The 24,291-nt window shown below is 49.2% G+C and overlaps 9 protein-coding genes across 9 annotated transcripts; 4 read left to right on the forward strand and 5 right to left on the reverse strand.

Annotated features, from left to right (window-relative positions):
* Positions 1–201: 201 nt before the first annotated feature.
* EI90DRAFT_3123078 (uncharacterized protein) lies at positions 202–1,788 on the forward strand (the record flags this gene model as incomplete). Its single annotated transcript, XM_039063566.1, has 6 exons — positions 202–403; positions 473–652; positions 707–739; positions 798–902; positions 959–1,418; positions 1,467–1,788. 6 exons carry the CDS (start codon positions 202–204, stop codon positions 1,786–1,788), a joined length of 1,302 nt encoding a protein of 433 aa, XP_038916542.1.
* Positions 1,789–3,544: 1,756 nt separating this feature from the next.
* Positions 3,545–4,842, reverse strand: EI90DRAFT_2919133 (GPCR fungal pheromone mating factor; the record flags this gene model as incomplete). Its single annotated transcript, XM_039054691.1, has 5 exons — positions 3,545–4,083; positions 4,137–4,241; positions 4,299–4,331; positions 4,383–4,562; positions 4,641–4,842. The coding sequence occupies 5 exons, from the start codon at positions 4,840–4,842 to the stop codon at positions 3,545–3,547; spliced, it is 1,059 nt and encodes a 352-aa protein (XP_038916543.1).
* A 1,362-nt stretch (positions 4,843–6,204) lies between these two features.
* EI90DRAFT_3123080 (uncharacterized protein) lies at positions 6,205–8,819 on the reverse strand (the record flags this gene model as incomplete). Its single annotated transcript, XM_039063567.1, has 9 exons — positions 6,205–7,678; positions 7,737–7,895; positions 7,948–8,046; positions 8,103–8,262; positions 8,320–8,471; positions 8,525–8,533; positions 8,586–8,620; positions 8,675–8,752; positions 8,805–8,819. 9 exons carry the CDS (start codon positions 8,817–8,819, stop codon positions 6,205–6,207), a joined length of 2,181 nt encoding a protein of 726 aa, XP_038916544.1.
* A 1,529-nt stretch (positions 8,820–10,348) lies between these two features.
* Positions 10,349–13,283, reverse strand: EI90DRAFT_3123081 (uncharacterized protein; the record flags this gene model as incomplete). The annotated part of the gene is made up of 3 exons (XM_039063568.1): positions 10,349–12,098; positions 12,169–12,706; positions 12,761–13,283. 3 exons carry the CDS (start codon positions 13,281–13,283, stop codon positions 10,349–10,351), a joined length of 2,811 nt encoding a protein of 936 aa, XP_038916545.1.
* A 51-nt stretch (positions 13,284–13,334) lies between these two features.
* EI90DRAFT_3056202 (ARP2/3 complex 16 kDa subunit (p16-Arc)-domain-containing protein) lies at positions 13,335–14,755 on the forward strand. The gene is made up of 5 exons (XM_039060214.1): positions 13,335–13,466; positions 13,521–13,719; positions 13,809–13,881; positions 13,968–14,150; positions 14,204–14,755. The coding sequence occupies exons 1-5, from the start codon at positions 13,361–13,363 to the stop codon at positions 14,264–14,266; spliced, it is 624 nt and encodes a 207-aa protein (XP_038916546.1). The 5' UTR covers positions 13,335–13,360; the 3' UTR covers positions 14,267–14,755.
* A 417-nt stretch (positions 14,756–15,172) lies between these two features.
* EI90DRAFT_2919065 (uncharacterized protein) lies at positions 15,173–16,098 on the forward strand (the record flags this gene model as incomplete). Its single annotated transcript, XM_039054685.1, has 6 exons — positions 15,173–15,293; positions 15,365–15,470; positions 15,530–15,663; positions 15,725–15,848; positions 15,911–15,985; positions 16,038–16,098. 6 exons carry the CDS (start codon positions 15,173–15,175, stop codon positions 16,096–16,098), a joined length of 621 nt encoding a protein of 206 aa, XP_038916547.1.
* An 18-nt stretch (positions 16,099–16,116) lies between these two features.
* Positions 16,117–18,449, reverse strand: EI90DRAFT_2972047 (ABC1 family-domain-containing protein). The gene is made up of 8 exons (XM_039055743.1): positions 17,989–18,449; positions 17,867–17,933; positions 17,639–17,818; positions 17,500–17,585; positions 16,964–17,443; positions 16,801–16,908; positions 16,597–16,749; positions 16,117–16,542 (listed from the first exon to the last, which is right to left on the reverse strand). Exons 1-8 carry the CDS (start codon positions 18,433–18,435, stop codon positions 16,258–16,260), a joined length of 1,806 nt encoding a protein of 601 aa, XP_038916548.1. The 5' UTR covers positions 18,436–18,449; the 3' UTR covers positions 16,117–16,257.
* Positions 18,450–18,478: 29 nt separating this feature from the next.
* Positions 18,479–19,289, forward strand: EI90DRAFT_2972049 (signal recognition particle, SRP9/SRP14 subunit; the record flags this gene model as incomplete). The annotated part of the gene is made up of 3 exons (XM_039055744.1): positions 18,479–18,550; positions 18,606–18,674; positions 18,728–19,289. The coding sequence occupies 3 exons, from the start codon at positions 18,479–18,481 to the stop codon at positions 18,962–18,964; spliced, it is 378 nt and encodes a 125-aa protein (XP_038916549.1). The 3' UTR covers positions 18,965–19,289.
* Positions 19,290–20,822: 1,533 nt separating this feature from the next.
* Positions 20,823–22,691, reverse strand: EI90DRAFT_3056212 (uncharacterized protein). The gene is made up of 2 exons (XM_039060215.1): positions 22,185–22,691; positions 20,823–22,149 (listed from the first exon to the last, which is right to left on the reverse strand). Exons 1-2 carry the CDS (start codon positions 22,354–22,356, stop codon positions 20,936–20,938), a joined length of 1,386 nt encoding a protein of 461 aa, XP_038916550.1. The 5' UTR covers positions 22,357–22,691; the 3' UTR covers positions 20,823–20,935.
* Between the last annotated feature and the right edge of the window lie 1,600 nt (positions 22,692–24,291).

The following is a 24,291-nucleotide window of genomic DNA, read 5'->3' on the forward strand; positions in this document are numbered from 1 at the left end:
CCTCTCCAGCTGAAGAAGGAACATATTGATTATTGGGATATGAGGAGCGCCGGTCCTCATGTCCTTGTCCAATCTTTACGGGCAAGCCTACTAGAAAATGTTTAACCATACAACGTACTTCCTCCCGTAAATTCATCCCCCCTCCCTTCCAACTTGTTTCTTCCTGTACACAAACTCTTCTCATATCGCATTTGTCTCCTAATGGCTCGCTACCGGCTCACAGCTCTCTCATACATCGCAGCTGTGTTGGTTATAATACCATCACCTTCGCAATGGCGGGCGGGGAACATTTCAGTTTTATCAATCATAGCGTGGTTGTTCATACTCAATGTTTACCGCGGGACAAACACGATAATTTGGGCAAATAACGTAAGGGTTGTGGCGCCGGTTTATTGTGACATTGGTAAGAATGATCAGCCTCAGATTGGTGCTTGAGAGGCTGACGGAGGACTTTGTCGTTGGTTCTTGCAAGGCAACTTACTGTGGGTTGCTGCTATGTGGGGGTTACCAGCAAGTGCTGTCTGTCTCACACGATATCTTGCGAGTATAACTTCCCCAACCCATGCTATTAGTGGCCTCAGAGAAAAACGAAAACGTTTCTGGTTCGAGATGACGATGTGTGTCTTTTTGCCATTCGTTTACGCTGGCCTTCGTGAGTTATATCTTGAGTCTGGTTCCACTGCAGCGTGCTCAGTATTATGGATAGATTATGTTGTGCAGGGCGATAGGTTCGACATCTGTGGGTGCATCTGACCCATGACTTGAAGAACCATTCTCACATCCCACTCAATCCTTAGTGGAGGATTTTGGTTGTCAGCCTGATACATACTTCAATTGGGTAGCAATCTGTCTCGTATATGCTTCTTCTGTTGCCCTTTCCTTCATCTCCTCAGTCTATGTTGGTACGCCTCATGTCTTCACTGGGGCGCAAGAATCGGATTTTGACCATCCATCCCAGGTATTGCAATGTATCGGCTGGCGCGATACAGCGTGACATGCCGCAGGTTGCTTACTGATTCGCCTTCTGGGCTCACTAGAGGCCAATATATCCGACTTATGGCTCTCGGTTTGGCAGAGGTTGCCACCGATCTCGGGATGAACTTATATGTCCTCATTACCGATTTGAAGTTGGGCGGTATAGAACATTCAGTCAGCTGGGCACGAGTTCACTACCACTATGGTGTAATCGGGAAGGCCACCAACGCTAGCATGACTCCGCAGATAAAGACATTTAATACCGTGATATTCACTATCCCCATTAACTCGGGTTTCGCATTCTTTTGTATCTTTGGGTTTGGTCGAGAGGCGATTGCGGACTACAAGAAATTTTGGGCCTGGATCAAGACTCACATTTTCCGAATGGGCCGTCCTGCCACAGTTATGGGACATGAACACACGATTGTTCGGATTCCTGCCAAGTACGTTGCTTTTCTGGAAGTGAATGCTTAAGGCCTGACGTTGTGCAGAAAATCGAGTGGCGTCGATGATAGGAAGCACGAGATGCCTGCTCACACAGCGTTGGATGGTAGTACCCAGTCGAAGTCTGGGTCAAGGAGGGGTATGAATTGTCACGATGATGATGACAGCGACTTTGTGTCTCTCGCAGACATTGAAAACCCCAAGCCCACCGAACTCATTCATCCTCCATTAGCCGTGCCTCCCCCCACATTCCTCATACCTGCTACGTCACACCCACGCCAGCGCGCATCGATAAATGCCGACGACATTCACATCTCATTACCAACATTGGCCTCGGGAATCAACCCAGGGGCTTCCCCTAAGCTTTGATGGTAATCGATCTTATAAATCAACATCGCGCGCAAATTAGGCTTGGAACACTCGGAGTTTTTTTGCTTAGATATCGGCCACTTAGCCCTACTCAACCGCCCCCAAACTGTGCTTTCCAATATAGCCATCCCCCATATCACATGTTCCCTGCTTTCTCCAATGGCTAAAGGCCTCTGATATAATCTCCGTTGTCTGTCTCCTTTCCCCCTTCCATTTCAGCGCCACATGTTTAAATTGTGTCCTGTTGCTTCGAATCAGATATTTCATGACACCAATCAAGATCCTAACATCTCGAGGGACAAAGGAACCACTTCAAACTTGCTAGTTGCACTACAATCCTAGGGGCACCCCTTCTTTTCGAAGAGCGCGGCTGCAAGCTTGCATCACCATCATATCGGCATGCCCTGGCCGGCCCCTCTTAGGGAGTAGAGAGACTGAAGCGAAGATGGATCAATATGTTTAACTGAGAGCTTCTATTGACGTGCGGATCTCTTCTGAACGAAAGCGGATGAGAAAAGGAAACCCAACCAATTTCTTCATTATTAGTTCCACCTGCATCAACTCATGGTGGACACTGACACCAACAAACAGAGGAGATGGATATGAGCGTGCAGTTTACAGGCAAAATGCCTAGAGTAAATAGCAAACAAACAACTTGGAGAAAAATAGTTGGGTGATACATGCAGTTCTGAGGATGAACTATATAAATCAATATTCTCCTGCGTCCCCCAGCAATCGGATCTGTGTGTGCTGTTTGCTATCGACAAGGATTAAATATTCTTTATTAATTCCACCGACTTCGCTGAAAATAAGCAACGGCTCGGGACGTGTTATTCGGTCATCGGCCATCGGAACCATTCTTGCGGGCGAACCACATGCTCGCAATAGTATCCCATATCAACAGAAAGTGCATAGGTTTGATCTTTCCAATTTTTGCCTTCGTGCCTGTACTAGTCCAGTCTCACTGACTTAAGTTGTTGTTGGCTGCATAGCAATTTTACAAGCTGATTCACGAAAGCGAGCTGTTCATATTGTGTTGGAAATGATGACTGATGGCATCAAGAGCAGGTGTCATCTTACTTTGATCCTTATATAGTCGTGCAGATCCCGAGGGGCGCGCATGCCAGGGCTTGCACACAGAGTCCTAGTACGTGAGTTCGCATGGCGGCACCCCAAAGCAAGGTGGAGTCTGGTTCCCATTATTTGTGGGTGCCGCGCCGGGTACCTCCGTGTGACTTGTTGATGCTTGCGCCAGTAAGAAAACATTATCACACACTGCTGTCGCGTTTCTCTTCGAGGCTGGCACGACACTCGTTGGAATGATAAGTAGAATAGAATGGGTACATGACGGGGGAAAGACAAAAGAAATCATTTCGCACCCAACAGCCTTGAGCATTCACGATCTGGCATCTGATACTCCTTTAAATTGCGCTTATAAAGCATGTGGCGTCGATCCAGCGACTTGCTGTTGGGGTTCTGGTTGTTCCGTGTGTCCGGGATACATATCGAACTTTGACTCCCAGCATTATCACATATCGCGAACGTCCTCAATAGCGAGACGCTAATCTTGTCAGCCATCGCTGATCCACGGGTTCGGCGGTTGTGGTGGGGTTGGGATCAGGCACAGTGAGCTTTGGATCCTCGATGTCACGGAGGGAGAAACACGCTATTGTGGTCGTCGTCGAGATCTCCTACGAGTCCGGGTCCCAACTGTACACCGCGAGCTTCCAGTGTATGAGTGTGCGTCTCGATAGGGCTAACACCTTCCCCGGGGTTTCTCAATAATGAGGCATAACGTTAGCCACGCGAATTTAAATCCTTGCTCACGGGAGAAAGGTACGCACAGAAAAAATGTGGGACCTCTATATTCTCTAGGGGTGATTGAAGGTTCAAGCTGGAAAATGTAAATTTTGACCAGTGTCCAATTCCTCTTGTAATCGGCAACAGCCTCTTCACCAAACGCGAAGAACATGAAGAAAGCGAATGCTGTAGTAATGGGGATAGTGGACATTGCAACAAGTCGGAGCTTTACGCCGGGAGAGATGGAAGCGTCGTTGGACTGAGAGGTTGTGCTGATGCGGTGGCGAACATACTCCCAGCTCACCCAAGGTTGTATGGGATTAAGCGAAATTTTGCTGATAAAGACGTATAAGTTGACACCGAGATCAATGATGACCTCCGTCAAACCAAGAGCCATAAGCCGGAAATACCGGGTGGTAGTGAGTCCGGAATGGGAAACAAAGAATAGCTCTGCGCGCTGTGCACGGCGTTGCGTTAGCCAGTACATCGCAATACCTATCACCAATTGGCGAGTTTGGCACTCCCTTTAGGCGAAAACCGCAACTTACCAACATGTACAGCCGAGATGATGGAAATAGTGAGAGACGGAATGTAGACAAGCCAGATCGCTACCCAGCTGAAATATGTATCAACTTGACAGCCGAAATCTTCAACTGAAGAGCAGAAAAATGTCAGAGCAGTGAATCGAAGCATGGGTCAGACGGATTCACTGATATGAAATCGATTTTCCCGGGTGATGTAATCTAGACATATAGATCCTTTAGCGTGTATCCAAATCCCGGGAGGCAACTTACGTAGACCGGCGTAAACAAAGGGCATGAAGACGCACATCGTGATCTCAAACCAAAAACGTTTCCGCTTCCCATCCAAATCGGTAGGCGTATAATTTGGCGAAGCCACATTCGCAAGAGATCTAGTGAGACATAATGCACTTGCTGGTAACGCCCATCCACCGGCAACCCGCAGCAGGTTACCTTATAACGGTCGCCCCGAGGCCTCCGTCAGCCTCCTAATGGCTTACAAAGCCGCTTGGAGCTGGCGGTTCAACTCACTAACGTCGCAATAGATCGGTGCCACGATCCTGGCAGTGTTCGCCCAAATTATAGTGCCCGTCCCTTGTAAAAGGTTAACGATAAATAGCCATGCCATGAGCGCTATCGTCGCAATGTTCCTCGCCCGCCAGTGGGACTGGAAAGGCATGAGGACCAGGACGGCTGCAATGTACGAGAGGACAGTGAAGCCATAGCGAGGCATGAGACAAACAACGTAGAAAAAGGTTGGGGTCCGTGAATGCCTACATTCGCTCCCAAGTCCCCGCCTTTTATGCTAACTTTGCGTTTCCCGCGAATCAATCCATCTTGATCGCCCGCTCTATCCTACAACGCATCGCCATCTCTGCTACAAGTGATGGGATGTGTCTGTCTAGTTGAGTGAGTTGGACTGCTGACCCGAGCAGTCTAATTTGGACGGCTCTCGGGGACCGCCAAGTGAGCCTTCGAAAACGGCCAGTCCTACGCGTGGCGCTCCTCCATTCCCAAGGAAGAAATGTATCACATCGAATATGTCGTACTGAATTTGCGATGCGGAATTGCTCCAGTTCCACGCCGCCTATGATAGTGATAGAGGCACTGTAGACCTGAAGCTAGTGAAGGCAAACACCAATTTAGGCTAATGTACACCGTGCAATTGACCACAAGAAGCATCCGAAGCCCACCACTGCGCGAAAGGGCAGGTTAGAAACGAGTCTAACGCAAGCGAATACCACAGTAACTAGGTATCCGCCTGCAGAGCTTCCTTCGTGGCGAGCGATTCGAACTTCACTTGTGATCTCGATCCATCAAACAAGTTGACAACCCCAACACCTGCTGATGGCAGTTCCCGACTTATCAAAGTGAAGGGTAGAGTTGCCCTTCCATTTAACATGGGACCTATAGTATTGACAGTTCGCATGTGCTGCTTGCCATGAAGGAACGGGGTCGGGGTCCCAAGGAGAGCCACAGCCGACTGGGGTTGCCTGCCAGGTGGGAATGGACACCTCTTGAGTGTTGACGCCTTCCTGTGAAGGATGAGACCTTAACAACCCAACCCACGTGAGCGGATCTGAGCCAAGGCGGGGATTCGGGCTAGGTGACAGCAGGACCAGTGATTGGAAACCCGACGTAGTTAACAATAAACACTCGATTGGAAGGCCCGAGCTGCCATATATAGTAAAGCCTACAATATATGCTGGGCTGTTCGATTTTGCTGATTCTCTCAACCTAGGGAACTGCAGCTGGCAGCTCTGGCCGGTTGCCCTGATCAGAATCAATCTTTCACTAAGAAACATTGGGGGATTTCACCGATGGGTAGCTTCTGATCGGGGCATAAACACAGCATACATGCATAACACCAGAATTGATGGTCTCAGCCGCCGAAGGAATGGTTCACACATATTATAAAGTCAAGGTATGCAGCTAAAACTGAGCTGTAATACTAATGGCACAAAAATTACACATGTACACAGTAGCGTTGGGAATGTACAATTACTGCCAATGTACGACATGTCGATCACACCCACACCCATCATCACGTAACTCACCCAGACAAGTATACATAGGACTTCCACCCAACCCTCACTCAATTGCCAAAGGGGGACCCACTTGTGTCGATTCCGGCTTGAACCTGCTGAGGCCCGAGTGGAGGTGGAACAGGGGGAGGGCCCAATGCCGCCACAGTCTGAGCACGAGTCGGCGCTCGGGGCCGGAACGGAGGTGGCGGAGGCGGAGGTGGTTTTCGGTAAGAGGTATTCACGCGAAGGGCCAGCGCAGGGCGTTCCTGTGCGCCATTTGCCCTATTCAAAGAAAGAGTATTGAGATCCAGAGGCGGAAGGTCAGAGAGTCGACGCTGAGGGGCACGAAGGAGTGCATCTTGGTTGTCTCGGACGTCAAACTCTTGGTGATGTATAGACGGAGTATCGCCTTCGTCTGCGGAGCTGTAAATATGAGGTGCTGTAGTGTACTTATTAAGTCCGGAACGGTTTCTACTAGAATGCTGGAACTGTTGAATAAGGAGCTGTTGGTGGTATTGGAGGTGCGAATCAACAGGGGATGATGGGTATGAAATATCTGCGAACGAGGAGTGATCGCGAGGACTAAGCACAAGCTCGGGGGAACTGGTACTTCGGCGATTCAAATGATTTTTAGAGTCAGGGTTTGGCAGAAAATACGATGATTGGACATATGCATTGGGTCGGAGCGCAGATTTTTCGTCTTCATCGCTCAATGCACTTTGAGTTAAGTTCCCACCGTCCTCAGAATCAGAAAATACGTTTTTCGATCGATTAGCTTTGATAGTACTCTTCGTATGGAAACGGTCGAGCGATGGACGTGTGTCCTGGGAACCATGATCATCCTTGACAACCTCCGTATAGCTGAGGGGTATCAAGCCAGTGACCCCATTGAGCTCACCGTCCACCCAATCATTATGACTTTCATCCATAAGTTTCTCACTGGTGAGCGAAGGATCGATCAAGGTGATGATGTCACCCTTATGAAACTCAAGCTCCCCCTTTGCAGAGCTAAAGAAGTCATACAGCGCACGGACCTGGACAAGACGATAAGGACCACGGTTTCTCGAAGAGCTCGATGATGAACGCCTGTCGATGCCAGAATCAGGTGGCGGCGGGGGCGGTTTACGGGTGCGAATGGAACCTGGGCGCGAACGAGGCATTTTAGGACGCTCCAGCTCATCATCCATTAGTTCCTGGAAATTCTTCTTGCTCAAACTATTCCCCCGGCTGCGGCTGGTCATGCTCCCCATCCAACTGGATATTTTGGCTGATGGACCGTTAGCGTACCCACTGCTCGTAGCTGTGCTGTCACTGCGGTTACGTGTAAGGCTTGACGGCACAGACTGAGCGCGGTCACGCTGGGAACCGAATCGATCTTCCGCGAGGGGGTGTCGATGAGGAGTGTCATTAGAGGGGTAGCTGACCGGAGAGGACGATGGACTGCGATGAATAGAGCGCCTAGCTTGCCGCTTGGGTTTAAGGTCTGTGAACGTATGGGGACCCCCTTGTGGACGACGAGTGGGGGCCTGTGAAACCATGTTGCTGGATTCGGAGTATTCAAAAGTGTAACACGGCCGTGAAGAAATGCATGTTTGCTTACATATCGGGCCATTCTGCCTGCAGATCCAGCAAAGTTTTGTGATGATCTGCAATATACTCCATTTCCAGCTTTAAGAGGTCCATCAAATCTGCCAGTTGCTTCTTTTCATGCTGCTGGATCGATACCATACGCTCCTGAACCTCTTCTGAGATTTCATCACTTGATAGTTCCCAGAATTAGCGCAAGCAGGGGGGAAGCTAAAAACTCTTACTATCGCTTCCGAGCCACCTCGACTTCTAGTTCAGCTTCAGCTTTATCTTTTTCCTTCCTAACCTTGCTAGCTTTAGCTAACGAAGCGTCTAGAGCCAACCTGCGTCGCGATGTAAGATTATATTATCATGGGAAATGACAGGGCAGATGCATTACCTTCTCGAATCTAGTTTCTTGCGTTGAGCCTGATACTCTTTAATAGATCCGATTTGTTCTTCTAAGCTATGCACATAAGTTGATGTAAACGTGTTTGCAAATTCTTCCTGAATGTTTGCAATCTTGCAGTGAGCACGGCCGAATTTGACCAGGCTCTGGCCTGAATGCATATGGGTGATTGAAATTGGCGCTGTTGTACGATACTTGGATGGCGTACCATACACAGATTCTTCGCCGAACTCGTCTCCATGACCAATCATCACGAGGCCGAGCGCCTCAGCAGGAAGAGTCTTCCCACTTGTTGAGTCGATGTCAATATCAAGTTTCTTGGTAAGCGCCTTGATATATGCTTGAGATACGGTGGAAAGTCTGGTGTGGTGGGTCAGTGTAACGTCCACCGAGCGTCGGAACTCCACTAGAACCTTTCAACACTGAGGGGTGAAACATGTTAGCTCGAGGATTCAGAAAATGTGGTGGCCCTACCCTGCGCTTCGCAAAGTGACATCGAGCTCCAATTCCTAAGGAAATGGAATAAGTACGTCAGGTGTAACTCGATGAAGAGCACGACTCACTTTGAAATCTTCAGTGAGGGCACCCTTGTTCGTCGCGCTTCCGAGCTTCTCTCCAGCCCATTGGCGAAACTTGCCAATCTAAGCACGGTCAGTCCTATTCATGTTCTGAGCCAAGAGTGGCCTTCCTTACTTGCTTTCCAGCCATCCTTCAAGGACGTGGTGGACACTGCGCAAATGAGTGGTATGATTATTACGTGCAGCGTTGCCGATTCAACGGACGTTCAATCTTGATATCGTACGGTTGCCCAGCCGATTGTTGTTTATTGATATTTGCGTCATGAAGTCAAATAGGCAACGCGCAGGGTAAAAGTCTAGAATTATGTTCCAACCCCTGTCGGCACCTCCTGAGCTCCCATTAGTTATTCCCATCCTGTTCACAATCTCTCGTGCGCCATTGCGTCACGTTGGAAATTCCGACATGTCGCACTAGTGTGTGGACGACCATCAAGGTCACCGTAGATTATATACGTAACAATACATCCACCTGACCTCCGAGGCACTTCATTGAGTTCTTTGAAACTTGATCGATCAAAATTGTCACGCTATGCGACACGCGTGTCTCAACATCACGAATAGAATTATTGTACGTCCAAGAACGGCTTCCCTCACGGCCAGTGACAGCTCTGTCCTCCGCGGACTCGAAATCTCGCCTTCAACTTCCAGCCGTGACGAGTAGGGCACTGTACCCGCAACCCAACGAAGGCCAGCGATCAAAACATGTCCTCACTTTTCCAGGTTAGAGGAGCTCGCACTTGTGTCCTGCCGTGCTCACATCAGGAGCAGAGGATAGTGCACTTCCGATGGTCAGGCTCAAATGATGACACCAGCTTTGTCTCACCACGACATTTCCCAATGTGGGATACGTCTTCTGTTCTCTCAACCACTTATGCCGCAGAATGGGTCAGGTCACCTAGAGGGCTCACGTTAAATGTACAAATGTAATACCCTGGCCATGCTCTACTGCTCTTCGTGCACCCGCCTTCGGAGAGCAGGAGCATACGCACTCAAATTCACTAGTCGTAAATGCCAATTTGTTGATGGTGATGCTGGATGGGACAAAGTTCAGTGGTTGACAGACGGGATTGGCAATAGCAACGGAGCGAAGCCACTCAGATACCCATCTCTCTCAAGTCACAATTAGTCAGCCTTAATTCGTGGATATGCTGTAGTTGAATGTTGAAATTCGCACTATTAATCAAATGGTAATGGGTATCCTCATACTGACAAAATTGTCAGTGGGACCGTGAATGGTATGAAAAAAACTGACGTAAAAATCGAGCTAGTCATGGTTTTTCTCCACAAGGAAGCGAAAGAAAAAAGAATCAGTGCAAATACGGAGGCTATAAACGTTGGAAGGGAATCAAGACATGGTAGGAAAGAGTGTGTGTTGCTGGTGTGAGACAAGAAAGCAGAACTACGTGTGCATATGGCGGGGAGGGAGATGTAGGGGTTCGAGGGCGATTTAACGAATGACTAAGGAGCGCTTTGAGTGGTCGCACCGAGGAAGGTTTACCGAATAAATAGCGGGGATGGAGATGATCCAAGACAGACCCTATGTAACGAAGAAACGAAAAGAATAATGTCGGATGGGAAGCTTTCCACCCAAAGGTCAGATCAGAAAATAATGCCCCCAGAGCTAGCGTGAAAGATCGATACCTTGATCAGAACAATCAGTTAGGCTAACGTATCGTCCGCAACATTGGCGGAATCACTGGTCTTCTCTGATGGCCTCGGTGCGCCAGGTTCCGGAGCTGCAGATGCCGGGTCTTCGGGAGATTTGAGATCCTCGGGCTCGGCGGGATGTTCAGGCGTCGGTTCCACCTTAGGTTCTTCGATCTGATCAACCTCCACCAGTGCAGAGTCTTTCGTAGGCTCCAGGGCAACAGCTTCGGGCACTGCGGTGGTAGTGTTATCACTTTTTACGTGTTCGACGACATTTTTGATGTCGTCTGAGGCAGATGACAGAAGGTCGCCGGGAATACTTGGGAGGACGGGAGCACCTTCAATTTTCACCTTCTCCGCGAGTGAAGGAGCCTCCTTAGACTCTTTACGGGTGGAGGTCACAGCTGCCATCGCTTCCGCTTGTGCTGGCTTCGCATCTTTCACGTCCTCGTCTACGACAGAGGGATTGATCGAAGGTCGTGGTAATTCAACCTGAGATGACGAAAAACTCGTCGCGCGTGCGAAAAAAAGGCTGAATCTCTTCCTACCCGTAGGAGAGCCGAAGACCTTGTTTCTGGACTTGCTAGTATGATTGGATGGGGCGACAGAGGGTCCAGGTGAGACTGCTCTTGGGGATTCCTCGACAGGTTCTGGGGTCTTGGGCCGAGGAGCAACCGTGCGCTCAACAATGACCCATTCGACTTCAGAACGCTTTTCCTTCAACTGAAATAGCCCAAAATCGGGCCACTTCTTAGCGGTACTAGGATCAAGCAACGTGTCTGCCCAAGTATCAATGAACGCCTCATCAATCTGAGTGATGGACGGGGAAATCATTCGGTAACTGTCATTCGATGGGCGAATGCGTGGAGTCGGAATTATGACTGTATCAGAGGATGGGCGTGTATTGGCCAATGCGAGAGGCTGAGTTTGCTTGCGTTTCGAAGTTGCAGAAGAGTAAGATTTGCGAGGTTGGACATATTTACTCGCAAGCTTCGGTCCAACCAATGACTGAGCAAGGCTGTCAGTGCCTAAGTTCGGTGAGGTGCCAAAGCCCGCACTTGAGAACACATCCCAGTCCTCAGAGTCCGGACCACCAGAAATGAGATTTGAGGCCGAAGCAGCCTTTTCGAATGAATGCAGCTGGCGGTCTTCATGTAACACCTGAAGGCCGCTTCCAGACGAAGGGTCGTGGGTGGCCTCCGGGGACGAGAATGAACGCCGCCGACGGAATGAAGAGCTTGCATCTGCTTCGGGTGAGGCTGGAGGGGGCGTCAAAGGGGGTGACGGAGCATCGGTTGTGGAAGCGATGGGCTCCGCTAGCTTCAGCCAATGGGTGGTGGTGTCAGAGAAAACGGGAAGGAAAGCCTGGGATGGGGAACTATCTACTGGAAGTAAACTGGCCGTCTCGGATGCACCCTTCGCCGCCTTCAGCGATCGAGCTTTAGTGATATCCTGCTTCAAACCTTCCCACAACGCCGCGCCCTTCCCTTCAGCGTCAGCGAAAGTCTTCCAGGTCGTCTCCAAAGCATGTTCTACCAATTTCGTCGGGTTCACTTCACGCTCGTGAGTATATTGTCCATATGGTGCTTCTAGCTTGACCAACAAAGCACCCAAAGTTCTCGTTGTCAATCGGGGCTTTGGAGGAAGCCGAGAATCGGCTTCCTTGTTCGAAGTGTCTCCATCGGAAACGGTGGCGGGAGGGTAAGGTTGATAGAGTGGCTTGAGTCTCAGAGGCACCCGCTGTTGAGAGTGCGATTGATCACTAACAAAGGATTGCAACGTCAAGGGTTGGGGCACGACACGACACGACACGACAGCGAGTTCCTACTTACCGAATGTACGCAAGGAAGACATGCTCTAAAATCCGAGCAGTGCGATCCCATTCGCGATAGAAATTGTCAAAGCTCATACCAGGCGATGTGCGATTACTAATAATCCACCAAGCAAGGACCTTACTGAGTTTGGTATTGAACATGCCATTTCCATCTGCGTGGGCAGCAACGGATGCGAAGAGCTCCATCAGGTTCTTCAACAAAACACCATGAGAGTTCGGGAGTAAAGGGAGCAAGATACTCGAGAAGGAGTTAGTTGGGAACGAGGCAGCACGCTCTTTCTCTGAGAAACTACGGTACCAGGCCCATTGGTCCTCAGCATTTCCTCTACCAAAGGAACCCTTCTCAATGACGAGATGTCTCAAACCCCACTTCAACACTGGAGCTACATCTTGGGGACTCGCATCCCGCAAATCAGCTTCGAACTTGGTGAAGTTGTTTGCCTTGAGCGCTAAGATAAACCGGGAAATCAATTTACGCTGGTTCCCAGGTGAAGCCGACAACCAATGAGGATGGAAAAGTCCCAATGTTTCAAGGCCTGATGGTGGAGCACGTCGATTCAAGCTTTGGATCAATTACACATTCAGCATACCTTGAGCACGAATAACAGCGGAAGAAGCAACCGTCAGACGATTCGCATCATCAGGGGTCAATGACTTGTTTGCAATTTCCGAATCCGCAAGCTGACTGGCAGCTGCGGTGTTGTCGCTGAACAAAGCTCCAAATTCATCAATCCCATTGGCATTGGTTGGGGCGCCCAGATTGGACGCATCCAAGGGCAAATTGAGGTCCAGTTGAGGTGCGGCGGCCTCATGTTTGGCAGTCTTGAGATCCCCGCGCGATTGAGGCCGGAATAAGGTCGCCACGGACAGTCCGGTGCCCTCTGTCTTGGCTTTTCCTCGGACAGACTTGGAGCCAACGCCAGATACTCCCGAAAGCTTCCCTGCGTCACTGAGAGGCTGGCCCGGTGGAGTGGGAGATGGAGTGGACGGCCTCAAGAAAGAAGTTAACTTTTCTTTCTTTGGTGAAGTACTTGGAGAGGTTGATGTCGCTTCTTTTCGCTCCTCCTTTTTCACTCCAATATTGCGCGAAAATTTTGAAAACAATGACCGCATGTCGTTGCAAGTCTAAGCTTAAAAGTAGTTGGGAAAGAACGAAGGAAGGGGGTACCAGGGCGAGCTCTGAAATCAAAATGGAAGAGAGCTCGGCGTCTTGTATACCCACAACGTGTCGGAGAAGCAAGGAACTGCACTCACTGGCATTAATATGTAAGAAAAAGATGTCCAACGTGCAGGGAAGTACGTGAGTGGCTTGTGATGCTGCAGTCCTCACCAACTCAACGCGCGTTTCAGAAAGGAATTCTTCAGTCTCATCACGTGTTCTCTGGCTCGAATTCAGCATGGATGTTGCCTTCAGAAAGATCGACATCGACGCACTCGAGGAGGACATCCTCGTGGAATCCGAACTATACGAGCCTGATCCGAGGGGGGCGGCTATCATCCTCAACGATACGAAACAAAAATCGGCCCAAGTGCGATCATTCTTATCAAAGTATGTCGCGCTGTATTCGGTCTCTTTGGTCGATCGTGCCAACGGAACAAATGCTTGACATTTGCAAATACTCTTTGCTACGATTTCAGAAGCGACATCCCTAGTGCACTGAACGTAATACTTAGCCAAGCGCCGTTTGGCACAGGAGTGGATGAAGCCAAAGTACGCGAGCCTCTTCACCACCAGCCAACCTGATTATCTGAAGTCCAACGTTCGAACCCATTTTCCATTCGTTGTATACATTTTAGTCACTAGCTCTTAATTCTGTTCTGCTGATCCTCAACTCAACGAAAGCTACTGACATTTCGGGAATACTTCGGGCCCTCAACCAAGACCAGCAAGACACCCTGATGAAATACATTTACAAAGGGATGGGGGCGAAAGGACTAGCTGATGTGAATGGCAATGTCCTCCTGAATTGGCATGAAAAGGTATGCTGTGGGAGTTCCTAGCTAATAGAGAGTACTCTTGACATTTTTCCCAGTTGACGGAGGTTGCAGGGATAGGGTGTATTGTACGAGTGATGACAGATCGAAGAACTGTATGAATCAGTTATCGCGTAACTGGACTTTGCCTGTGCACCACATCCGGACGACGACCGACGAGAACCCAGTAAACCCTATAATCCCATGCAGCGCAGAGACTCAAGCCTTGAAAAATGCCCTTGCCAAGCGCCACTCTCTTCACGATCACATATTCCAGTCACCATCCATAGGCGCTAAGAGCAGTCCTGCGGTAGGTTCAGCGCCCGTTGGGGAACTGAAGCCTCGAAGCAACGACACAGCTATTTCCTCCTTTATGGGAAAAGCCCTTAGATTCCTCACAGTTTTAAAAACGTAATTGTCCATAGGGGCCATGCCCTCGACCCTTTCCATGAGATCATGCCCCGCATGGAAGGTTACTCCCGTTCTTCCTCTACAATTCAGGGTGGAAATACCCAGTTCCTGTTGCGGCTTCTTTCCGTTGTTAACTCACGATGAGCGAAGCCGGAAGGTGACGAAATAGTCGCACGGGCTATGGAAGGTCTATGAGAAAAGTCCGTCTCAGCCTCAAGCGTGATACGACTATGAGAACTGAGGAAAAGAAATATGATTAAAATAAATAGATATATATATATCTGTCGCGGACAAGTCCGAAGTGATAGAAAAGAAATGTGACCATGTGATGAAACATGTCACATGTGGATGACAGCACGTGCCTCGCGGCACGGTTGCTGCGCTCCCTTCCAACACTTGGAGCAACCGCTGCGGCAAGTTGCCTCACGCAAAGACACAGCTGGCCTCCTAAACTCAAGATTACAGTAACTGATCAGCATTTTTGCGTGAGCGACGGGAAGTCCAAGAAAGGTGCACAGACGTCCAACAAATGCACGAGGAAGTGGTCAGCTGACACGAATGTTTGAATTGAGCAGAATTTCGAGTGGATTTCCCTCGCTGGACTCCTTGAAGCAACAATGACGAGTGTCCGCATCCCCCCTTTTGAATCGCTAGTAGACATCGACCAAAAGTCACTATGGGTTGCGCTAGCGTCAATAGCCTTCAATCCTACTTATTGGAACATCGTCGCACGTAATGGTACGAGGCTTAAGACACGTGTCACATCAATGACCCTTGACTCATTTCCCCTCAATTCGCTTTGTCCCCAGAGCATAGAAATAAGACTATTACAAAAATATTCGGAGGGAATGCTTATTATGGATGCTATGCCCTGGCCTTCACGATTTTCAGCCTTGGTATAATTCGCGACGTATTGTGAGCACATGGAAGGCTTGCTTCTGAAAAGTAATTAGAGAATTAATCGAGAGCCATAGGTATCGCAAAGCATTAGAAAACCAGCCATACTATGAGCTCATCGATCCAGCCATTGCCAAACCTCTTGCGGTCGCCCTTTTCGTCGCTGGCCAAATACTGGTGGTCAGTTCCACATGGGCTCTTGGTCTTACAGGTAATGGAATGCTTCGCATTGGTTGTTGCGCAAACACTGAGCATATTCCGTGTTTACCTAGGGACATATCTCGGTGACTACTTTGGGATCCTAATGGACCACCGCGTTGAAGGTTTCCCATTCAACATCTTGGCGGATCCAATGTATGATGGCAGTACCATATGCTTCGCTGCGACTGCACTATGGTATGTCAATCGAAGGCTGCTAGTTCAAGTAAGTCTGGTTCGATGAATTAATCTATTTTTAGGTATGGCCGCCCCGCAGGCCTTTTCATAACCGCGTTCGTATATATTGTCTATGGATTCGCGCTTCATTTCGAAGGGTCAGTCTTTTACTCCTTCCCGCACAACGCGTCCTAATAGTGTTTTTGGTAGACCATTCACGGATGAAATCTATTCTGCTCGCGCCAAGGTCAAGGAGGAAAAGACCGAATAGATGTTCGGTTGACTCCTTCCATTACCCAATCCCGATTGTCCATCTTCATCACATGTCTAATCATAGCAAACTTCTTAGAAATATACCTATCATGTCATCCTATCATACCTATCCTCGCACGTGGAAACAACTCATCGTAAACTCGTTCGACCCAACCGCCTATCCTATCTGATACCCAGCTGTTTCCTTCTTCCACACAGCACGACAGTCCACTCTCGCACCTAGACGGCCACAGAGCAGGAAAGCACCACTTAGCTTCCGGTTCAAACTGTATGTTTCTTGTGGAGGTGGTGTCAAACGGTTGTTAAGCATGAAAGGAATGAGATCTCGGATCTTTGCTGTTACATTCTGTTCGGAAGATGCGAAGGAGAAGGGTTGCTGCACTCTCGAACTGAAGGGTGTACCAAGAAGTATAAGGGATTGTATATGAGCATCTAGCATCTCCTGATCAGCAGATGTCAGAAAGGACTTGGCGCTTTTGGGGGGACTTCGACATACGGGGCTTTCTTCTCCTGTAAGATACCCAATCTTTAGAGAGTGATCTTTACATCCCTCACGGTCACCATCTATTGCAGCCTGAAGCAGCATGTACCATGAGTCCATAAATTCCTTTGAATACCTCCTCGATGCACCAAAGTCGATAAGTTCAATCTATGAAAACATATCATGGGAAACTGTGCGATGGGAAATCGAAGCACCAACCCCATGAGTCTTCGGGTTGTACAGAAAATTGCTCCAATTTGGGTCAGTTTGCATGAACCGAAGGTGGAACAGCTCCTTTAGACATAAAGAAAGAACGGAAGTAGCAATCTGTCGCATGAAAAACGAGGTCAATGAGCGAAATGGATGGCGATGTCGAACATACCTCATCCCGCTTCGGTTGACTGAGTTTCGCAGTGCGAACTATCGGTACGCCATGCATCCGCTGCATGGTGAGAACCTTCTCTGTGCTCAATTCGTCTACAACGCCCATCACGTCAAAACGACGATCACGTTCCAAGTGCTTCTTGAACTCTCGAGCAGCATTAGCTTCATACACGTAATCACACTCATCTTCCAATTCTTCCTTCATAACTGCGAGCGTTTTATCAAGGAACAAACCCCGCGGTAACAAGGACGAGCCATGGAGAAGTATGGAGAGATTACGGATATCGGAATGTATGGATGACTTCACGTTCGGAAACTGGACTTTAACAGCTACCTCACGGAAAAGTGATGATGGGGCGACGCTTGGTGCCAGTGTTGCATGATGGACTTGTCCTATTGACGCAGAGGCGAATGGGATGGGATTAAAGTGGGAGAAATTAGAAAGCCAGTCATGACCAAGTTCAGAGGCCATCACTTCCTGACACATAATGGGTTAATGAACAATCCACGGGAAAGGAGCAAAATTCGTCACACCTCCAATTGCGAGTTGGGCATATAGTGAGCACTACTTTGCACCTGTCGCAATATTCTATCTAGTTGTTCAGGTAATACACTCGAGTCTGGATCCATGCCATTAGAATGAATTCATGTGCCTTGGGATGAAAGGTCCTACCTTGTATGCTCATGAACTGGCCCAACTTCAGCGCGGCGCCTCTCATCTTCGTAAGCTTATCTACGAGACGATGCACATTCGCTTCCGACAGGAAAATAGACCCATTGACAGAGGATGACCCTGAAGTCGACCGGCGAATCATCTCTGCTGCTGCACCGGCACCCATTCCAACGCCAAGACCTAACCTATACAATGAGTATCCTCGAGTACCGAAAAATTGGAACGTACTCCCGTAATGGAATAGTCTTCCGATTCTCGAGGATGGCACTCTAGATGCTGTCAGCTTAACAGGAGGCTTTCATAATACAGCGAGTGAGTCGGGTAGTTAGGCCATATTCGCAGCCACTCACCTCTGGGGCACCGAGATCTATGTCAGCTATTGGTTCATAACACTTCGCATCCTTTCTTGGAGGGTCAAATGAAGGCGCTAGAGGGTTTATGGAGACATCTAGTCGAGTTGTATCGAATGTTTGTATTTCAGGTGGCACAGGTGACCCGAAGATTGAAGGAGGGTCGGTAGTAACGGAAGCCGCATCGATAGGAGTTTCATGGTCCTCAGGCACCTTCCTGTGCGGTCTGGGGACCTCACTTGTCTCCAGCGCAGGCTGAACCTGTTGGAGGACTTCAGCCTCTAAATCTCCAGTTCGCCGGCTTAGCGGGTACTCCTCATTTAGGCGGATTCTTGAACGAAGGGCGGTATATGATTGCTTCGCTTGGAGCCTGGCTGCCTTGTCCAGAATCTCCTTAGCCGAGTTCAACACACAAAAAACGTCAAAGAGCACATTTGGTCTGGGCATGACATGGTCAAGTGACACAGCCACACAATCCACCACCTTTCGCATGGTGTACATCAAGTCTTGGAAAGACTTTCGGACCGCTGCCGAGAGCCTCTACGAGAAGAGTCCAAATAGGGTCGGGCTAATTTAAGTCTGTAATGATTTTTTTAACTAATGATTTGCTTGGAAAGGCTCGATGGGTTGTGAAATATAATGCCTCGAAAGGCATTTTAGACCTGAAGATAACGGACAATTTCCAAGTAAGTCTTCAAGAGTTTTAAAGCCCAGTCTATGAATTCTCGATGCTATTCAGTGCATCAAGTATAAGACGAAGTCCTCATCCGTCGTCAACCGATTTGAAGCGCTAAATCTCTCCCTCATGAGGAAGATGCAAAACAGGAAGCCACCTGCCCTAGTCCAAATCCCAGCTCCAAGTGCACCCTCCCCTGTACCCACTGCACCCACTGTGCCTCCGGTGGCCGCCGCCTCAAGCGCCGGGGAAAGTGCTGCTGCAAGTGCATCGAAAAAGAAGAAGTCAAAAAGGAAGTAGGGCTATGGTCTATGATGCAATCATATTATTCTTGTTATCGACCCACGTCTCCTTTTCGACATTGGTTCGGTCGCCTTTCCTTATCTTTCGCCTTTGGAAGGCTCCACCATGGGTCATGTTTGAACTGTGTGCCGTATTTCACAATTCACCGTGGTTCCAGGGCCAGTACCTTGCAATCCAGGACACTCAGCTACGAGCCCCTTCGACCCAACTTGTACAAAGTTAAAGACGCCACTTCCGTTCGTCATAAGCCAATGATTGTTTGTTTTGTGTAGTCATCATTGCTAAGTCTGAAGTCATACATGTCTACATTGCTCTCGTGGAGCCGATTTCGGCGCCGCGATATATCCATAGATGGACATAGGTAAGGATAATGCCTGACGTACGAGACTGCACATGCTCTCTGTAAGGACTATCTGAATGGGTACGGCGAGTTCGTATGCTGCTCTCTCAGCTTCGCGGTTACTGAACGTTCAACTGCGATGCCACTGGCGGAAGCCGGGGCTGCATGATGAGTCGGCCGCTTCTATCCAAGGAGGGACGGGTGGGGAACTATCTGGAGTGCGATTAATTCACGATATCTTCCCGACATGAGATCTGCACATCTCATTAAGCACACTCAGAATGCATTCAATGACCGCGTCCTGAATGGGTCTCGCCTGGGGGGGACATATTTCCCCTCTGCTGATGTTGTCATTGCCCATCCGAATGGATGGGCCTGAGGGGACAAGATTTGCTGCGCAGAGCTGCAGTGGCAGCGAATATCGCCCCTTCGTCCCAATCTCGTGCCCGAGTCTTCTTTGTCATTGAGTAACTGGCATTGAGGGAGAGGCTTCTGTCCATTACTACATGTTTTACGCCAACTTAGCTTCACAATCCGAGGCGAAGTTCGGCATCATTATTGGCTGGGACTCGTAACTTTATTTACGGTGTAAAACGCGGAGTTCATCGTCTGAGATGCTGGTGGGTGGTACTAGTAGAGCCGTCCCGTGGAATAGTTGAATTGGGGATAGGTGGATCGACAGTCGATATCACTGCCTACTCGGTGTCACAAGCTCGTCAGCTGCTCGAAGTGAAACCATCGGCTTATATCTAGGCAGGTGGCGTATTTGTTGGTGATGCTTCAAGTTGGCAAACTGCCGAGTCTTCTCCCCAAACTGGGCGGTGAAGAGAGGGGTCCGGTTTGGGGAGTCGGAATCGTCGTGGGACGGACCATGGTGACGAAGGTGTGGCCCAGGTCGTTGTCGCCCGTAAGCTAAGCCGACTTTGCCATGAGTGAATTGTCTCAGAGCCTGGTCCTGTTACACAATTCATTGATGAACCGAAAGTTTAACCGTTGAAGCCGAGTTCGCACCACCATCTTATACTCAGCTTCTGGAGGAGCGCGAGGAAATTTTGGACGGAGGCACTTGCCAGATGACACTCCGTACTGCTTCAGATCTACAGACTGCTAGGACAAGTCGTTGATATTAGATAAGAATCAAAATCCACGTGGAGCAATAACTACTTGGCAGTCTCTGCTCTCAAACCTATTCTCGGAAACACACAGACCCTCCGACAACCAAAAGCTCGTGTGTCATTTTTTGCTAAATAAACTGCAACAGCAGATAACCCATAGATATTGCCTGTCTCTATAATCCATGCTGTCAAAAAAGCGTCGTCCAAAAAATAAAAAATAAAAACTCCAAGGTTCGTCGCGCTGACCTCCAGTCGTTAGGGTGAAAAGTGGTTGAGGAGGGCGAGCAAGTATTCCTAGGTGCCGACCTGACGGAACCTGCTACATTTCGGCGGTCCATCTGACGAGAGGAGTCGTTACGAAGTCAAGGTAGGATGAAAGTTGGTGAGGTTGAGCGGAAGCAAAGCAACTAGCTGACGATCGATTGATCTGCGATCAGCTAGTGGGCAGGACTCCAGCCCATAACCAGGTAAAAAATCCACTAGATGTCGCTGGCTCTTAAGCTACAGTGAAGTCTATAGGGAATTTATGTACCCGGTTAGGTGCTCCTGAGAGTACCATCTCACTTCCTTCCATAGATCGGCACCGTCGCTGCTGCGCGAACCCATCTCCTTGGTCCAGTGCACATGGTGACTCCTTTTCCAGTAGTGCCAGCCTCTCCTATCAATAAATATATCGCAGAGCGACGTGCAATGCTTGGCGAGCATCATCACAGCCGCCAGTTCCTCCCGTCGCCGTTCCTCCAAACTCAGGCGGCCCGGACCCGAACGCTTGACCATAGCTGGCACCCACGAGTATGAACAGATAACTGTCCCTAGACCCTTGAACTCCCCCAAGGATAGGCAGGCCCGTTCCGTGAGCATCCACAAACTGGCTTCGTTGTCCGGCCAGTCAAAGCCTTCCGCAATCATCGCGTCACGTCCCTCCTCGCCACAATCCCAATCGATTGGCCATACTGGTTCAGAGTTCGTTCCCCAACGCCCAATGCCAAGTGTCGAAATTGCAGGAAACAGGCTGTTCAATCCCGCGAGCACGTCAATCAACTCTGAAATCCAGAGAGATTTGGAGTCCAAAGAAAGCATTCTGAACGTCTCGACTCTTTCCCCTCCTTTCGGATCTTGTATCATCGCCGCTCTCAAAAATTCTGAAAAATGGTTGGACCTTGCCATGATAGAAGTGGTAATTTTCCTGACTTTGCTAACAGCTCCATCTTTAAGAAGCGTTAGCCGGAGAAATGGGGTGATTGAGTCCATATGTGGCATGTGGATTGATTGGAGTTCGCTCCAGTCGGATTCCGGGGAAGGTTCATAAGGATCGAGACGGAGATCGGGATCGTCCTGTGTGATCATTTCTATGGAACGCAGCGCGCACTTTGATGCCGGACTTGGATCCCTCTTTGTGATCTGATCGATAAATCCTGCGAGTCCCCTGTTTATCCCGTGGAAGGCGCACTCCTCCAATTTGCCAAAATCCAACTCGCCGGCAGTCATGCTCCTTTCGAACTCGCGAAACAGTATGCGTGCTGTCTCTGATTCTTCCCCTCCGGGAAAGAACTCAAGCCTCCGAAGCTTGGGGCACAATCTGATGCCCTCGATCAGGCGCTTGGCTTCTTGCATGGTGCCAAGGCTTCGATGCTCCTCTTCCCTGTGGTCCTCCCCATATCCGACCGTGATACAAATCGATCGGACGTGTCCTCCAATCGAGCGATGCGGCGGGGGGTCAGGAGAAGCTGTATGGTACTTTGGCATTGTGGCACTGAGCCACTGCGTAGTGGTAGAGGTATTGTGATATGCTTCCAAATGATCGCCTCCGTTACGTTGTGGAAATGGCGATTGGTGATGTTCAACGCCCTGAGAGTTGGGCGGTCGGGAACGGTTTCACAGATGAGCCTCTGGAGCTCAGTTGGGAGAGTTGTGAGGGATGGGGGAGTACGCATTTGAGTTCTGATTGGATGGAGGTATCAAGGCAAGTGGTTACGTGGAACTGGTCTCTTGGCGGCTGCTTGAGATACCGAAGGGATTTTGTTGACTTGGACTGGTTCGCGAAGAGGCAATTATTAAGGCACTTACTGCGTCCAATTAAACCCAAAACTGTAGCTTTCAACGATGACTCCAACAAACCAAATTGGAAGGAGGGAAACTTTTCGTGGCTAGCCAAGTGGTGACAGCTTGTGCAAGTCCGCTTTTACGTTCACCTGAGTCTGGGGGTGATAATAGGCGGCGGAGGCAACACAACGCTGACGACCAAAACGTATCGGGCTAGGTCAAACACAAGTTTCTGACGTCTCAAGAGCAAGCGCGTAGAGGAAGAAGCGAAGACAGCGCAGGGGACAACCAATCTTACGAGGCGAGTTTTTAAGTGACCACTTGGAGAGCAGGTTGCCGTTGGCCTTTTTTTTCGTTTCTCATCAGATTCCCCCAAAGAGGAAATGTGACAAGACAATAGACCCAACGTTCTGGCGTTCGCTGTTTTCCCTGAGAGTGGGAAGTGATGCTCGTTGCATGTAAGGGATGTGCCTCGGAAGGAGTTATTCATTGTTCACCGGAAATCGCAATCTGTCATAGCTTTGCGGTTGATGCGGCAGGCGTTTTCAGCGGAGAATATTGTCGACCTGATGTGATAACGCCCGTAATAACCTGTCAATGATTTCCGAATTAAAATCTATTGAAATCCCAAGCTCTTGAAGGGACTGGAGTGTTAGGTTCTAAACCTGTAATGTTGTTCCTTGCATTTGATTTGTCGGGGATCTGTCCTGCGGCCGGAAGTCATGACATGAGGTGAGATCCTTGAAATTTAGGACACAGGTAGGAGAACTAACGAGGGAAGCAACGCCGAACAGTGCGCAGATGTTTTGTCAAACGGAAATTGTGTTCAACGTCACCCCACTATCGTGTACACATCTAGTTAACGACGTCCATATGACTGGCCGACGGCCAATCAGATCGACTTTGATACGTATGTGGGACGCCTTCTGTATGTTACATACAGTTTTACGTTTTAGTGTGTGAACCATCGTGAGTTTCCCTACCACAACGTACGTCCAAAGCGCCTCTTCAGCTACGATCCGCTTTTCCAGCCGTTCTCGTGGATATTAATCAATGATGCTGACCACTGAGCAGTTGCCCCCTGTATTGGCTGTTTGTCTAGTATTAGGTGGAACGTCAGCTACCCTTTGGCCAAATTAATTTGAATTGCCTGACCCATGCATGGCCCTTGCTGGAGCATAGTCTGGGAGGGTTGTTGATCGGCACCCATCCGTACATCGTTCGACGAGAAGCATAGATACCGAAATACTGAAACTACTACCGTGGCGCAGATTCGGAGTTGCTTGTGGCGTCGGCCGTAGCCACTTTCCTTGAGCTTCGCTTGCTCAGTGATATACCAAGATTCATCTATGGCAAGAAGGCCACCTCCATATGGCCTACCAAATTCTGAGTACATAGTCCTCCAATTCGGTGAATTTGCTGCCTGAGAGATGACAAGAAAGCCCCCAAGTATCGCAGCCTCGTTACCATACCAAAGTAGTTCCAAGGGCCTACTTTCTAGTAACTCTCGACGGACATTACATCAACACCGCAAATGACGTTGTGTATTGCCAACAGATGTCTTGTACAGGTTTAATTGAGCTGAGCTTTGCATCGTTCAACTAGACGCGCGAAGCCAGATTGAAGCCCACAATTCAAATGGCGACACCGCCGAGGTCAGTACTAAGTAATTTTCCAGTCTGGACTCCATAGCTAGGAGAAGGATTCATCTGATGGGATGGGCCTATCTTCCTCGTGGCGCGGCTGTGAGGGCATCAATTTCGGATTCGCTCAGGGGACGCTTTACGGGATTGGTGATACTGGTGAAACATAGGTCCACAATGAAG

The sequence above is a fragment of the Cantharellus anzutake genome (assembly GCF_015039405.1).
Source record: "Cantharellus anzutake strain C23 chromosome Unknown EI90scaffold_21, whole genome shotgun sequence".
NCBI lineage: Eukaryota > Fungi > Basidiomycota > Agaricomycetes > Cantharellales > Hydnaceae > Cantharellus > Cantharellus anzutake.